General features: G+C 43.7%; 1 protein-coding gene across 1 annotated transcript; it reads right to left on the minus strand.

Annotated features, from left to right (window-relative positions):
- Window positions 1-824: 824 nt before the first annotated feature.
- On the minus strand, window positions 825-14880 carry RCC1L (RCC1 like). Its single transcript, XM_031591907.2, has 11 exons — window positions 14466-14880; window positions 13797-13926; window positions 11383-11511; window positions 10481-10547; window positions 9330-9381; window positions 8129-8213; window positions 7041-7222; window positions 5857-5941; window positions 4732-4905; window positions 3338-3423; window positions 825-2448 (listed from the first exon to the last, which is right to left on the minus strand). Exons 1-11 carry the CDS (start codon window positions 14760-14762, stop codon window positions 2371-2373), a joined length of 1365 nt encoding a protein of 454 aa, XP_031447767.1. The 5' UTR covers window positions 14763-14880; the 3' UTR covers window positions 825-2370.
- Window positions 14881-15045: the final 165 nt, after the last annotated feature.

Here is a 15045-nt window from a genome sequence, read left to right on the forward strand (position 1 = left end):
TGTTGGTGTTAATTGGAGCTGCTCCCACGTGAGGACCCAGCCTGCACCCACCTCACTGCAAGGACCTCCAGGGCTCTCTTTGAAGGACAAAGTGCTGAACACCACCGCCCAGCTCCATGCTGCTGCTGGCTTCTCACCTTTGAGAGTGGTGAATCTGTAGCTGTAAGCACTTTGTAGAGCAGAAGCCTTCCTGTGAATGTCATAGGTGTTTACCTTGCACCAACTGCAGACACTGCACTTCACATCAGGGCTGGCCACTGTGCAGTTCCCCAGAAAAATCATCAGTCACCTCCATAGCAATTTCAATAAATAGCAAATACAGTGGCAACTGGTGTTGGTCCTGGAACTCCCAGCTCATCTTTGATCTTCCAAGCAAGTGAATAACTTGCATGATGTAAATAATGAAGTGGCAGGTGTCACATTCATTCTAACAGCACTGGACAAGTTCTAGCCTGATTGTCTGGATGTAGTCACAGCAGCAGTGCCCACCATAACCAAAACAAAGGACAGTAGCATTTGTCAGATCTCAGGATCCACCACTAATCCCATGGCCACGACCATCACAGCATGCCAGAAAGCATCCACAGCCACTGTAATGAAAGTGCAAACACTCCCACTACTGTATAACACTTCAATTTCAGGTTAAAGACCTTGCTGGCATTTAATTAACATACAGACTTTACGATTTATTGCACAGCAAGACTGAAACACAGCCAGGTATGACTTGGAATCAGTTCTCATTCCAGTTCTCCAAAAGGCCCAACCCCAAAGGGCACCAGGAAACACTTGTGAAAGAGCAGCTAACAGCCAGCACTGATCCCATTCACCAACCAGGAATCCTGTAATCTCATTTAACAGCAACAGGCACAAAGGAGGTTGTTACAAACACCCTTCTGGCAGTAGGTTTTGCATTTATTTTCAGTGCTTTAATACACTTCCACGTGATAAAAGGGCATAGCTACTCCCATGAGGTCAACAAGATATGCTTGGGCAGCTCAAGCTCGATGTAGAAGGTTTAAATTAAAGCCAACTTAACAAGAATTCACAGCTGTAAAGGTCCTTCACAATTGAACAGTCACTTTCTGCTTTCATGCCAGTGCAGAGGTGCCTCAGCTGACAGATGTTTCTTGCCACAGCCCTGTGCTCCACAAAGCTTAAGTTTAAATGAAGAGTTGCAAGACAGAGCAGTTCTCGTGGGAAGTCAAGCTCAAGAAAACTTCCATTGCTACCAACACAAAGACTTTATAATTGCTTTATTAAAAACATTTGCTTGAATTTTGAAAAAAATAGTTTACAAAGTAGAGGTATCTCCTAGAGACATACGACAGCTTTGCCTGAGGTTTGAAGTATTTCACAGCAGTTTTCCAATTCAGTGCCTATGAGTTCTGCATCCCTACTGGATCTCATGTGCTTACTACAAAAACTTCTCTGCTGAGAAGGTACCAAGAAACAAAGGCTTTGCAGTAACTCTGCTTCTTGCTCAAGACTCCCTCCTCTGACATGCACTGCAGAACTGCCAGGCTAATTCAAGAAGGCTCTTTGCAAGTGAGAACAATCATAGCCCCACAGACAAGAATGATTGCTAGAACATCTAAAAGTCAAAGGCAGCAGTATGAAGACAAAGTACTGACAAACATTAAGTGCTGCTCACTGCCACTGTATGTAGTTAGAAGGAAGTTTTGTTTGCAGCCTACTTCCACTGTCCATCAATCTGTGCTTCCATAGCAGTGGTAATGTAGGCAGCATATGATTTATCTTTCCACATTGTCTTATTTAGCAGTACTTTCCCCCTGCAGACAAGTTCTCACTCTGCCAGTTTAATGAATATGTTCCTTGGATGCACAGTTTTCAGAGTCCACAGCTGGTGGTGGATGCAGGGGACAGCTGTGCTGGACTCCAACAGCCAGAATGAGTTTTCTTCCACATAAAAACATAGTAACAAAAAAAGTTTTCTCTTGAGTAATAGCTTGGCTCAGTCCAACACTGATGTGTCAGAGAAAGCACCCATAAATGAATGTCCCGAGCTACAGATTTCATCTCCTGCCAGTCTTCCCTGAGGGAGATAGATGCTCTTCATCCTTACGCCCAGTGGGACTCACCAGCTGTGGGCTGGGTGTCAGACTTTGGGAGCCTGCCACCAAGCTGCCAGAGCACTCCCTGCATTTCCACTCTCTTTGGGGAATGAAATTCCTTCCTGCAGCCAGGCTGGAGAGTTTCCACAATGCAGAGATGACAGCACACCCAGGCACTGTTATGGCTGTCTCTGCTCACAGTCACTTCTTGCCTGGCTCCCTGGAGTGAGCCTTCCTTTCCAAGCAGCTCTTCGCCACGATCCTCATCTTCAAAGCACAGTGCCAAGCCTCAGCAATATTACATGAAAGATTTGACCATGCTTACCATATGATCAACTCCACATGCAACATCCACCACTTCACCGGGTATAGTTACCTGGATCAGACATACAAGAGCAGATTGTTTCTCAAGATGAGATTTTGTACACGATATTTCCCATTTCTCATTCTCCCTTCTGCTTAACATACTTGTTAAGCTTTTGCAGGAACTTACACCTATGAAAGTATCATCTGGAAAACCCAGAGAAAGCAAGGCTGAGCACCAGAGATGCTTGTGCATTGAGCAGTGAAACATTCCTGTTCTTCCCTCACAGAAGCACATAAAGTTTTGGAAAGGCAGAAGGGGAAGCCTCACTAGCAGACAGAGAGGAGACTGTATCCTCACCCCATCTGCACAGCAGCATAAAAACATGCCCAAACTGAATGTAACACAGACAACAGGATGAGGATCTGCCCAAGCACCACAAGGATTAGTCTCTTCTCTCATCAGCAAGGACAGGAGAGATGCAAAAACTCAACTTTACCTAAGGCAGTTTTTGCTCTGATGTTAAGCAGACCCAGCCCACCCGCTAGTATAGCTATGCCTGTTTCACTTGTAGTAGACTTAAAGCTCAAGGAAAGCAGAGGCTACAAATGAAAAGATGCAAGCTTTTCCTTGGAGCTAAAGGAATGCAGAGATAGCTAGCTCTAGAGCAGGACATTACAAATAAAATGGTAACTGCTCTCACTTTGGTACAGCGATGTAGTAACATCCTGCAGGAGCCAGTTGTTGGAGGGAACAAAACCCTCAAAGCAGACTCAAAAATACCTCCAGCTCTGGGGTAGACAAAGATCTTTGGAAAAGAAAGCAGTCCTACAGTCATCTTAGATTTCTACTTCTGCCAAAATTACTTAACCAAACTATGCAACAAATGACGTTTCTTGTCCTCACGATAACAAAGATGAGCTAAAAAATACACTCTTGGTCTTAACATTACTGTCCTTACCCTCCATGGGAAATACTGGTCTTCCATTCTTCCAATTCCCAGGCATCCTCTTAGATTCTTGCCCCATACAAAGAGTTCTCCTCTGTCTGTGCAAAGAAAGAATAATAAAAAAAAAAATAATCAGGTGGAGTCACTAAAAAAACCCTCTATTTGTGATGTTGGCAGCTGTGGCTCTGGTGCTGCTGGAAGTATAAAAAGTTACACATGCAGCATGAAAGCCCGCTATGGCACTGACAGAGATGCTGAAGAGCACTGGTCCCAAAACAGACTCTTGGGGGACACCACTTGTGTCTGTCTCCACCTGGACACAGAGCTGTTGACCACAACCCTCCAACCAAGTATTTATCCACTGAATAGTTCAGCCTTCTAATACATCTCTCTCCAATTTAGAGATAAGAACGTGGTGTGAGACCATGTCACAGGCCTTGCACAAGTCCAGGTATAACCCTTCTGGGATAAGCAAGGCAGTGAAACCCATCCCAACCCAATACCTGGACAGTGCTTACTGCCCAAAAGAAGTGACCTTCTACTGGTAACTGAGGAAAAACAAAATTATATTCAGCTGTGTCAGGAAGTGATCATTTTTCAATCCTCCTGACATACTGAGCTCTGAAGTACGCAGATCAGATCCACAGAACAGACAACCAAAACATCTAAAACAAGTACAGTTTAGTCAGGGTGCAGTTTGTAATGCCTCCTGGATAACAGGGGAGACCAGTTACAGGCACATCACTTCCCCAACACTGACCAAGCACGTCAGGACTAAGCACTTCTCATTAGCAAAGTACTGTCTTTGCTAAGCAAGCATATGGGTTTTCTGTGCTGCTGCCCTCTGCTGATCATTTTTAAGTGACCTTCACATCCAAAGCTTCTTTTTAAGGCTGGTGTCAAACACATGCATACATACCATGGTATCACACCCTAGCACACTAACTGTATAGGTCTTCCCACCTCAGTCTGCTAATGGAGTTGGTCAGAAGAGGCAAGAAAGCCTGACATTTAAACTCTCAGTTTTAACTTGTCCATCTATCATAAGAATTCTTTTTGCTTCTGAAGTGTAACTGATTGATTTATTCTGTATGAGAAAATAAAAAATCTGCCTGGCTTTTCTGTTTGAAAGATTGATTTATCTTTTTTTTTTTTACTAGAAGAATAACACTTTCTAGAACTTATAGCTCATTTTAGAAGTGACAAGTAAGTAACAGACATGTTCACACTGAAACAGGCTTTATCATAGCAGTACCTATGCCTAGAGACCATGCTGACTCCTGCAAACATGTTGCCCCTCCTGCTGCATTCCAATGTGGTTTAAAGAAAGATGGTTTTGTTTGTTAGTTAAGCTGAGAATAGCATGGCCATACGACTTCTTCATGACAACAGGACTAGAAACTTACTTGTAAGTGCTGCAAAGTGGCTGAGCCCACAGCGAACACGAGCAACACGGACATCCGGACTGAAGTCTGACCAGCCAAAAAGGCTGGGGGGGATCATCTCTGGCACTGCTGTTTCAGTTAGGTTTGGTCCTTTCCCAAGAATTCCATATCCCCAGACAAAAACACTTCCTTCTTCTGCATTACAGTAAGAAGACACTCTGTAATAAAGTCTGTGCTTGTGAAATTCATGCCATGACCAAGAGTTAATCAGATCCAAAGGGATATTCTCCTTTCTCCCAGAGAAGTCTAACACCTTTTGAATATTCAAAAGTAACAAACAATGGATTCCCATTCAAATGCCTTTATTTTTTTTCCCTAAGCTGTGTAGACTCATCAAGCTTCACAGGCAAAACTTTCATGGGGGAAAAATGCCAACATAGTGCAGGCTGGATAAAATACTTACTTCAGCTAGAGACTGAATATTTTATTATCACCTTTGAGGTACAGCCAAACCTTTGAGGCAGGCTACCTGCCCTGCCTGCCATTCTCTCTTAAACTGCGTGCCTGAAAAAGAAGCAGCTGGACAGCATAAGACAGAATAAGATGCTATGACTGCCAGCTTTGCTTCCTTCATGCTAGAAGCTCAAACGTCTTCACAGTAACTGCATTGTAAGTGGGAATCTCTTCATCACGAAAATCCTTCCTCAAAGCAGTACAAATCTTTCTCCTTGCTCTTTTATTCAGAATCTTTCTTCAAGCTGTGCTCCTCATACTGCTGGCAATCCCAAGAATATTCAGCAAGAATTCTCAGAACTCTCTGCTTTCTAGTCTGCTTTATCAAGATTTATTTATAAGTCAGACTTATGTAAGTCTGACTTATAAAGACCTGCTCCTCCTCTCAAGTGTTGCCTTACTTCTTTCCTATATTCACCTTCATTATAGGCCACCCATGTAATCAGAAAACAAGGAATCAGAAGGGATCTCTAGTTCATTCTTAAATCATAGTATTCCCATCATCCAAGCTTTTCTCATACTGACAGCAACTCCCTGCTTCTAGTGAACAAGAAGCTGGCTTCAGTATGTTATAATCCATCCACTGTATGGCCTTGCATTAAAGAGGGAGGATGACTGTAAAAATCAACTCACCAGTTAGCACAATATTGCCAGTACCTCCACATGCAGCCTCCTTTATCTTCCCAATCTTGAATGGCAAGTGTCTGGGAACATTTACCTGTATGAGGTTGCAAGAGTTGTTTTAGACAAGGTAATAAACTGGAAACTACACCTACATTTTTAACGTTTTCTATAGTTTTAGTTACAGTCAGTACTTGTTGTTCTGTAATTTGCACATTACCTATGTGATATGTAAAACTCCAGCTTTAGCAAAGGTGTCATTCAGCTATTCCAGACCCCTCCAAGTTCAGCCATAAGCACCCAGTCAGGCAGCCACTACACTACTTGTAACAGTCACTGTCTTCAGGCCTCCCAAGCCTCAGTAATTAGCCCTACATTAAGGACAGACAAGGAGTAGCATAGGAAACAAAGTTACATATTTTACTAGGGCCATGTTAATGTGACTGCTTGCTCTTAGCTTTCTGCCAGGAATAGCTGAGTATGAATGAATTCCCTGACTCCGTTTTCTACACTAACTCTAAGAGGAGACCATCTGTCTAATTACATCAGTACTACAACACTTAGTGTCAAGTCAGCACTATATTCTTTACCCATAGAAGTTTGCTCCAAAAAGCTTCTGTGTGCAAAAAAACTGGGACTTGTTCAGGGCCAACTCTAAACCTACTAAGGGAGCTAGTGTAAAAATCCAGGCCCGTGGCACAGAGTTCAACATTATGAAGTGCATAATTAAAGAACATAATTTCCCTGTTGTATAATACATATGTATTGACAAAACCTTGATTTTAAAAGTTATTAAAACCATTTCTCTGTAATATACCTCCCCCCATCTTTATTTCTTTCTACAGATCCTAAGATTGCATCATTAAAGCATCCAGCACAAACACTAAGCTGCATCTCATTGGGTGCAAAAGCAATGGGCTGAGGAAAAGAATACAGTGTGCTCCCCCCCAATAACAAACAAACTGGGATGAGGTAACCCAAAATTCTGCCTATCAATAGCTGGGAAACATGCTGCCCTAAAGCTATACAACCATTTCAGACACACTGGTTTTGTAAACATTGGGAAAATCAGCTTGCTAGTGGTGTTAGTGTATACTGATTTATACTGCTGTCAAAAAAAGAGCTGGGAGAAGCACTTAATTTTTAACTGCAGCCTAGCAGAAACATGTGAAAACAAGGCCCCCAGGCCAACTGACCTGCGTGGTTTCTGTGACAGATGCCAACTGCAAGTATTCTGAATTTCCCCAACCAAACAGGTCTCCCTCATCTGAAACAGCCAGACAACAGTCCCCATAGGAAGAGACTTGGATAATGTTTACTCCAGCAATGTCACCACCTAGCTTAGTTGGAACACTAGTGATGTTGTAGTGTCCAAGACCTGAAAGGGAAAAAAAGAGCAAGATGATTATTTCTCCAGCCATACTTTAATTCCTACACAGAACCCACTTCAATGGACAAGCAGCCACAAACACCAGCTCTATGAGCCAAAGCTATCTCTCTCTGAAATACAGAACAACTTTATACAGCCATACACAGGAAACAGCCTAGGCCCTGATCTCTCGTCTGCATGGACTGAAGAGTTTGAGATCACTGAACAAGCCAAGTAGATATCCTGATGGAGGCAAAGTCCAGACCAGCAGCACTGTGTCTTCTGCAAAGACAGCACACTCTGCAATCATTTTAGACAACAGCAGGAGAAGTGGCAAAAGATGCTGGGAGGCCAGCACATGATGTGACAGCTGCTTGGACAGGAGACCAGAATGCAGACAGACCACAGTATGCCTGCGTGACAGAATTGCAGAAAGAACCTGGCTTCAGGAGCAGCAGAAGGACTAAACAGCAGGAAAGGCTCAGAGAAAGTCCTCTGCCAGCAAGAGCCACCAGAACAAGGGCCTGGCCAAAGATCCCATGCTAAGACAGCAGCTGCAGCCAAAGATCTCTGTTAGTCCAAAACAGGGAGCAAAAGACCCCGAAATGAGAATCATGAAGCAAAGCCTGCATGGAAGCAGGGAGCTAACTTTCACATGCCACTTCCAGATAACCTCCCCTCAAGCTTCAAACAGCAAACACATCCTCCTCAGACTGCATGCTGGGATTGACAGCACGGTATCTGGAAAATGAACTGAACTGCTCTGTCTCTCTGTGGTTACACAAGAGTACTGAGAACATCTGCACACAGCTGGAAACGCACCAGCCCCTTTCCATGCAAGACAAATTTAGCTCTGAATTAAGAGCTTGCATTTTAGTGAATGGATGAATATAGGAAGCTGAGCTGAGCTCCTACCTGTTTGTCCATCAGCTCCCCAACCACACGCAAAGACAGCACCTTTCTTGGTTCTAAACAGACTGTGGTCCTGTCCACACACAACCTGCACACAAACAGAAAGCCAGACCTCGTCAGCAAAGGTCATGTGTTCAGAATTGATTTAACGAAGCATCACTGGCAGACAAATTGAGCAGTGAACCTCTACAGTGCCCATCAGCTTAGATTTTGACCTTTCTCTGCAAATGAAAATGCTCTACAGGCAGGGAAGGCTACAAACAGCATGATACAACACAAGAAACAGCACAGTTTTCTTTGTGGAAAAGCATGGTGCAGTTGTTTTGAGATCCAGAACAAGGCTGAGTTAACAGAAAGCCAGATTCAGCAGCGCAACATAATAACAGTAAAGAATAAATAAGAGATTTCCCTTCTCAGAATGCTACCACACACTCTCAATGCCAGTTACAAACTGCTACTGATTCCTTGCCATGCAAATGCTCCAAGAACACATCTGTTCTCAAATTTAGGTTTACACTGAACCAGCAATCATGACTGCCACAGGTTTGGCACAAATTAAGGTCAAGTTCTTCAAAAATAGAGCCTAAAAATTTGCCAAACATCAATTCACAATTTAAGAGATTGAGTACCAGAAATTTTAAGCAAGCAGATGCCGCAGAAGTACAAACAGGTACCAATGACTCAGGTCACAGACACAGGTACTCAATTCCCCTGAGAAAAACACCTTTGAAAAGCCTAACTCTAAACACAATTAGGATACACAATGTTCTCTCTAACTGCTGGCAAACACATTATCCTTGCCTTTGAGGATGCTGCACAAGCCAGAAGCAACACCTATACACAAAGTACTACTGTGGCAGCACAGCCTACTAATGCTGAACTGCTCCTGTGCCTGGAAATGCTGCAGCTGTGTGAGAAATGAGCATTACAAACAGAGTTCTGCAAACCCTCAGCAGGCCTCACAGTTCACCTCTGAAATGGAAAAGCCAAAATTCAAAATAAAGAAGCTTCCCCTGTGACCAGGACTCCAAGGGACTATTAATGAAGGTGTTTCATAGGACTGGACCCAGCACTGACCCCCAGGATAGATCACCAGATAATGGCCTCCAATCAGACTTTGTGCCACTGATCACCATGCTCTGGGTTTAATCACTCAGCCAGTTTTCAACCCATCTTCAGATTTAGATTCAGAAGATCCTCTTACCTGGACAACTCTGCTGTCAAAATCATTCAGTTGATGAATTAAATGGCTTTCACTGGACACAAATAGCAACCGAGAAGATAAAAGACAAAGAGAGCATTTCAGAGGACTGCAACTGAAATATGTGAAGATAGACCTCCCTTTACCAAAAGTCACTTCGCTGTTTGAAGAAGAGAGTCTTTCATGCTCTTACAGAATCAGAAAGCACAGGTCCACTGAACAAAAAAGGAAGCTGATTTTGCATTCTCTTCTCCTAAAGAAGAACAGATGCTTTTAAAATATAACCTTTAATGGCAGTTGGGGATAGAAGTCCTCAAACACATTCCCTAGCCTGGAAAGAACACTGACAATAGATAATACTGCAGCACCTGCATAAACACTATGCTTAACTACAGACTAATTGAAATTAGATCCCAGAGCACAAACACAGTAGTGTTAGCATTTATTTCACTCTTTCATAAAAACAGGAATTCTGAACAGTACCTTGATTGTACTGAAATACCTCTGAACAATACTTCCAGTACCGAGGTGAAGAAGAGCTAGCTAAATTAGAGCTATTTCCTTAAAACTTCACAGGCCAAGTCTTGTGGATCACTCAGCAATCTGCAAGACCTCTTCCAAGCCCAGTGATGGAATCAGTAACTTACAATATATTCCCACTTGGATCACTTCTCTCTTGTAAAATATTTTGAGAATGCATTTTGTGGCCCATAAGCACACCGTAAAGGAAATCAGTCCAGATTCAAAGGCAGTCACAGCACAGAGGTCCAACAAAAGGATGACTCTTTCATGATGAAATGGCATTTCTAAGACCCCCAGAAAAGGCACTTGCACACCCCCTCTGAAAGGCTGAAGGAGGAAGAACTACTGGTACAGATTACCTCCGGCCTTTTATGAAGACTGCTTTTCCTCACTGTGCCCAGTGAAAATTGTCAGATACTGGCTTTTTTTTTCCTGTTTTATGAATGTGGTAAGAAGAATGCCTGTGTCCAACCCGGCTTTACAGTCAGGCCCTTTACATGATGCCTGCAGCATAAAAGCCTGCTCAAGATTAAGAACAGTATCCTTATACCACCCACAAGCTTTACTGAAAGATTCTTTTCATGCAACAATGCTTTTAACGTTAACAAAGTTCCAATCATGTGGATTCTCACCTGTAAACTTCATCTTCAACAACTTTCCGACCACACTGTCCATAAGAATTATTTCCCATGGTGAAGACTGAAAAACAATGATAAAACACACTAGTTTTGTTGCTGCCCAACCTCACCAAAGCTTCTCTGCAGGTACATAACATATATTCGTACAGTCCTCAGTATGAAAGTTTATACACAGCACTTGATAAATGGGCAGAAGCTTTCTCCAAGCCAAATCCACTTAAAGTCAAGCGACTGAATCCATTTCAGTCAACAATATCCAGGAGCATTGTTGCAGCAGTACCTGGAGCCCATTGGCTGTCCTTCAGTAATTGCACAGCCCATCCTGCCGTTGCCAAGGAGACTCAGGAATAGATCAGTGCTCCCATAGGAGTGTTACATCTACCATGCAGCTCACCCAGCGATAAGCAGCACTGAAGCCACTGCTACAGAGAATTACCAGAGAGGCAGAATGCCAATTCACACACCAGACCTTCTGTACAGAGGCCTACTCATTCATTGCTTTTATAAATGCAGCACTCGGGTTCCACAGGGAAAGTAACACGGAACTATTGGCATAGCCATCCAAAAATGAATTCAAAAACATATCTGCCCAAACAAGACAAATAGCCTGCACTTAAAGGAAGCCTGAGGCTAGATAAACAAACCATATTTTGCAATACTTGCAGTCAAAAAGCATCCAACATGTTTACAGCTTCAGCCAAACAGAATGCAGAGCACAGCATGATTATCAGCTCAGCCCTCTGCCTCCTGGGAGCAATCCCACAAAGATCTGCATCACATTGACAGTGCATGCAGTCCTTCTGGGGTCTAGTTTTAGAGGACATCAGACAATCTTTCTCAAGTCTTTTAATGAAAGCACGGTCAGTCCCTTGTTACCAGCATGAGCAATACTGTACCTCCTTCACTATCTGTCAGGATCAGGGAATGAGCTCTGCCACAGGACACCTGCAAGACTCGAGTCTTCTGTGGCTCCTCCAGCGGTAATGGAATTGGAGATGGTTCTAAGACATATTCATAGCCTTTAGCTTAAGGAATAGAGAGAAATAAAGAAGTCAGTTGATTCTATAAAGCAAATTCATTGTATATTTGTACATACACAAACAGATTCCTAGTTGTTACAAAAGCAAACTTATTTCTAAAAGCTAGGATGTTAATCAAAGTAAAAAGGTGAGTGATATTCACCACTGGGAGGAAAAGATTAAAAGAAATAGGGATGGCTGAAGCTTAGAATCACTGCCTAACCAAAAATCTACCATACATGGACAGTGAATGTTAATAAAGCACCAGGAGGCCAGAACTGGGAAACTGAGGCTTTCAGCCACATGCTCTATCATTTTGTTGAATATGTCTGGATTACTAGAAAGCCTAACAGTAAGCTCAAACTAAAGCACTCTGTACAAGTGGGGATACTGCAAACAAGGTACAATAGCAGACACCACAAAAAGACAGCATGAAAGGCAAACGTAAAATCTTAGGGCTTCATATTTAAAGAACAGTAGATTAAAGACCCCGTCAGAAAATGGCATGCAAAAAACAATAGCAAGCACAGCTCCTAAAAGGATAAGAGATCTAAGGTTCAAGAAAGAAAGTGACAGGCCGTATTAAAAAAAGATTTAGTAACTTAAAGAATATGTAATCAGTTACAGTCGACTGGGAAAAAAAAAATGAACAGCATAACATAACAAGTGCTAGGCAAAAGGTTAAAGGGAGATAAAAAAAAAAGCTGTGATATCAAAGACTGTAACAGGTGAAAGCAAATCCCAGAAGACTCAATATAGTATTCTGCTCACATGTAGCAGCATTTTAACTAGCTCTCACTGCCTCGGTTAGAAAAAGAACACCTACACCCACTCTAAGTCAGATGCCACCATCAAGCAAAGCTAGTATCTATCTAAAGAGACATGGACATCACAAAACATAACCCCTTTTTCTCTCTCTGTTCCTTCCAGTTCAGCCACACCAGCTACTGGGATCTGTGGTAATGAACTCGCTATCGTCACTGATGGTATCTGAAGGACGTGAGAGGAAAATAAACAAGGTGGCTAAGGCAGGATAGGATGAAGATAAAATGTAAGTTTAGCTTAGAAACAACTGATTCTACAGCCATCTGGAAATCAGAAGGTTTAGGTTCCCTGCAAAACAGCTCTGTTGGGACACAGCATTAGAACTACCAGGTATCAAAGCAAGGTTGCAAAACGAAGGAACAAGCAGCTTAGCCAACAGAAAACTTGTCTGTGGAAAGTTAAATGTGGAGCAGAAGCAACCTCACTGATCTGTACATCCCTTTCAACAGCTCCCACAAAACAATGTACACTCCCTTACTTAGAAGGGCTTGAAGTGCAGAACTATTTAACCTTTGTCTGGACTCTTTAGCAAAAAGAAAAATCAGCATGCCATACAAAAAACTAGAAGACGAGAGAACACTTGAACAATGAGACTTGAACAATTACAGAACTAAGGCAGAGTAAGAGTTGAAACCTTAAAAAGCAAAAGTGAGTGGAAGCTGCTGTCATTTTCCTGCTGCTATTTAAGTGCATACACTTCAGCATTCTCCACAACAGCAGTTATTTTCTATTGGTTTGCCATTAAGTTTAATTTCTTGCCCACAACAGACACATCATACCTTGATTAATTATGCTCTTACAGGGTATAAAGAGCAAAAACTGGTTATAATGGGTTTTTTTTCCTAATTGTTTGAAGAACATTTTCAAACAAAAATCTTTTAAGGAAAGGAAGCTCACGGTTTTTGATATCTGGTTTAAGTGGAAAGTGATAGCTTTCTGCATAGAGATAATCTTCTTTATGTGTTTGAGAGTTTGGTATAAGACCAAGTGTTTGAACAATGTGTTTTCCTTTCAAAATTCAGTTTTGTATTCAAATAAAATAAATCAACAGTTTCACAAAAAGCCAACACTGACCTTGTCAAAAAATCTCCATGTGAAAAGAAATTACAGATGCAAAGGCAACAGAAGGGAGCAAACTATTTTGCCAAAATCATTTTAATAACTGGTCCATCATATTGTCTATAGACTCAACAAAAAGGTGCTTCCATTTTAGTTATCTTTTAGGCAAGAATACAGGAACGGTGCCTAGAAAAGATGGATGGCTTCAACACCTACTTACAAACCATGAAAAAAACAAAAAACAGCTAAGTTCAAAAACCAAACAAACACGTAAGCATGTTTGTACGGCCCTATGATCTGCATCAAAACCTCCAGCAAATTTTCTACACCTTCTCATCTGAAGTTTCCCTCACAGTGTGCACCCCACAGTGCTGCCCTGTAAGTCCTTACAACACCTCAATCCTTACTTCTGTCTCTTATGCTTCTCTGAAATCCAAGCTGGGAGTCCTTGTTCAGGCCCGTGCCCCACACTTTGGTGATGTCGGTGGTGTCAGAAGACAGCAACGTGAATCCATAACCACAGGCAGCAGAGGTTATCTTTGAAGACAAACACAAAACAGCATTCAGTAATAAGCTTAGAAAAATGAATCACAGAACCGTTAAGGTCAGAAAAGACCAGTGAGATCACGAAGTCCAACCACCAACCCAACCCCACAACCCCACAGCTCTGGAACACCTCCAGGGACGGTGACTCCAGCACCTCCCTGTGCAACTGTGCCACTCTTTTGGAGAACAAACATCTGATCTCCAAGCTGAACCTCCCCTGGCACGACTTAAGGCCATCACCTCTCATCCTATCGCTGCTACCTGGGTGTCCAATCTCACACCTCCTTTCGGGCACTTGAGGAAGCTCAGAGAACACCTTATCGCTCTCTACTGCACCCTGACCCAACCCAGCCATCACACCTGCGCTCCACACCCCTCACAGCTCTGCTGCTCCCCTCGCAACCCAAACGCAGCGCACTGATAAAGCAGTTCCTACAGCAGGAGGCACAGGACAGCGTCTGTGCGGTTCTAAACCCCTCCGGATTGGCACTTCCCAATCTCCAGCTCCAGCAGCCCGGCTCCCCGCCCACCTTCTCCTCCGTTTCCAGTCGGTAAGGCGTCGCTTGGATCCGCCGCGGCTTCTTCCAGCCCGCGTCCGGCTTCACGAAGCTGGGCACGCCCAGAGCGCCCGAGTACGAGAAACCCCACACGAAAACTCGATCCTTCCGTTTAGCCGCCTTCCCCACATACTGGAAGATCGGGGCGGCCTCATCGGCTTCCCGCAGCTGCCTGGCGCTCGGTGGCCCGGCGGGCTTGGCCAGGCCGCGGCGCGGAACCGGCGGAAGCCGCGCTGCCCTCAGCGCCCTCCTCACCGCCACCGCCGCCATCTTGGCGACCTCTCACCTGCGCCGCCGAGCGCTGTGCGCATGCGCCGTACAGAGCGCGCCTTCCGCGCCCCTCGTCTTAAAGCGGCAATGCCGGCCATCTCAGAGGGTGGGTCCAGCTCAAACCGGGACCCCAAGCTAAACCCAAAGCCAGAACTTGGCCCAAACTCTGCTGGCGTCGTCGCAGCAGGGCTGGCTGCGGTGTCACCTCACGTAAACCTCGTGTTCTGCTCCCTGCTGTGTGGCAGTGCTACCCCCCACCACGCTGGGCCCTTCTGCGACGGCC

Source organism: Phasianus colchicus, chromosome 21 (genome assembly GCF_987193195.1).
Source record: "Phasianus colchicus chromosome 21, bPhaCol1.hap1.1, whole genome shotgun sequence".
Classification (NCBI taxonomy): domain Eukaryota; kingdom Metazoa; phylum Chordata; class Aves; order Galliformes; family Phasianidae; genus Phasianus; species Phasianus colchicus.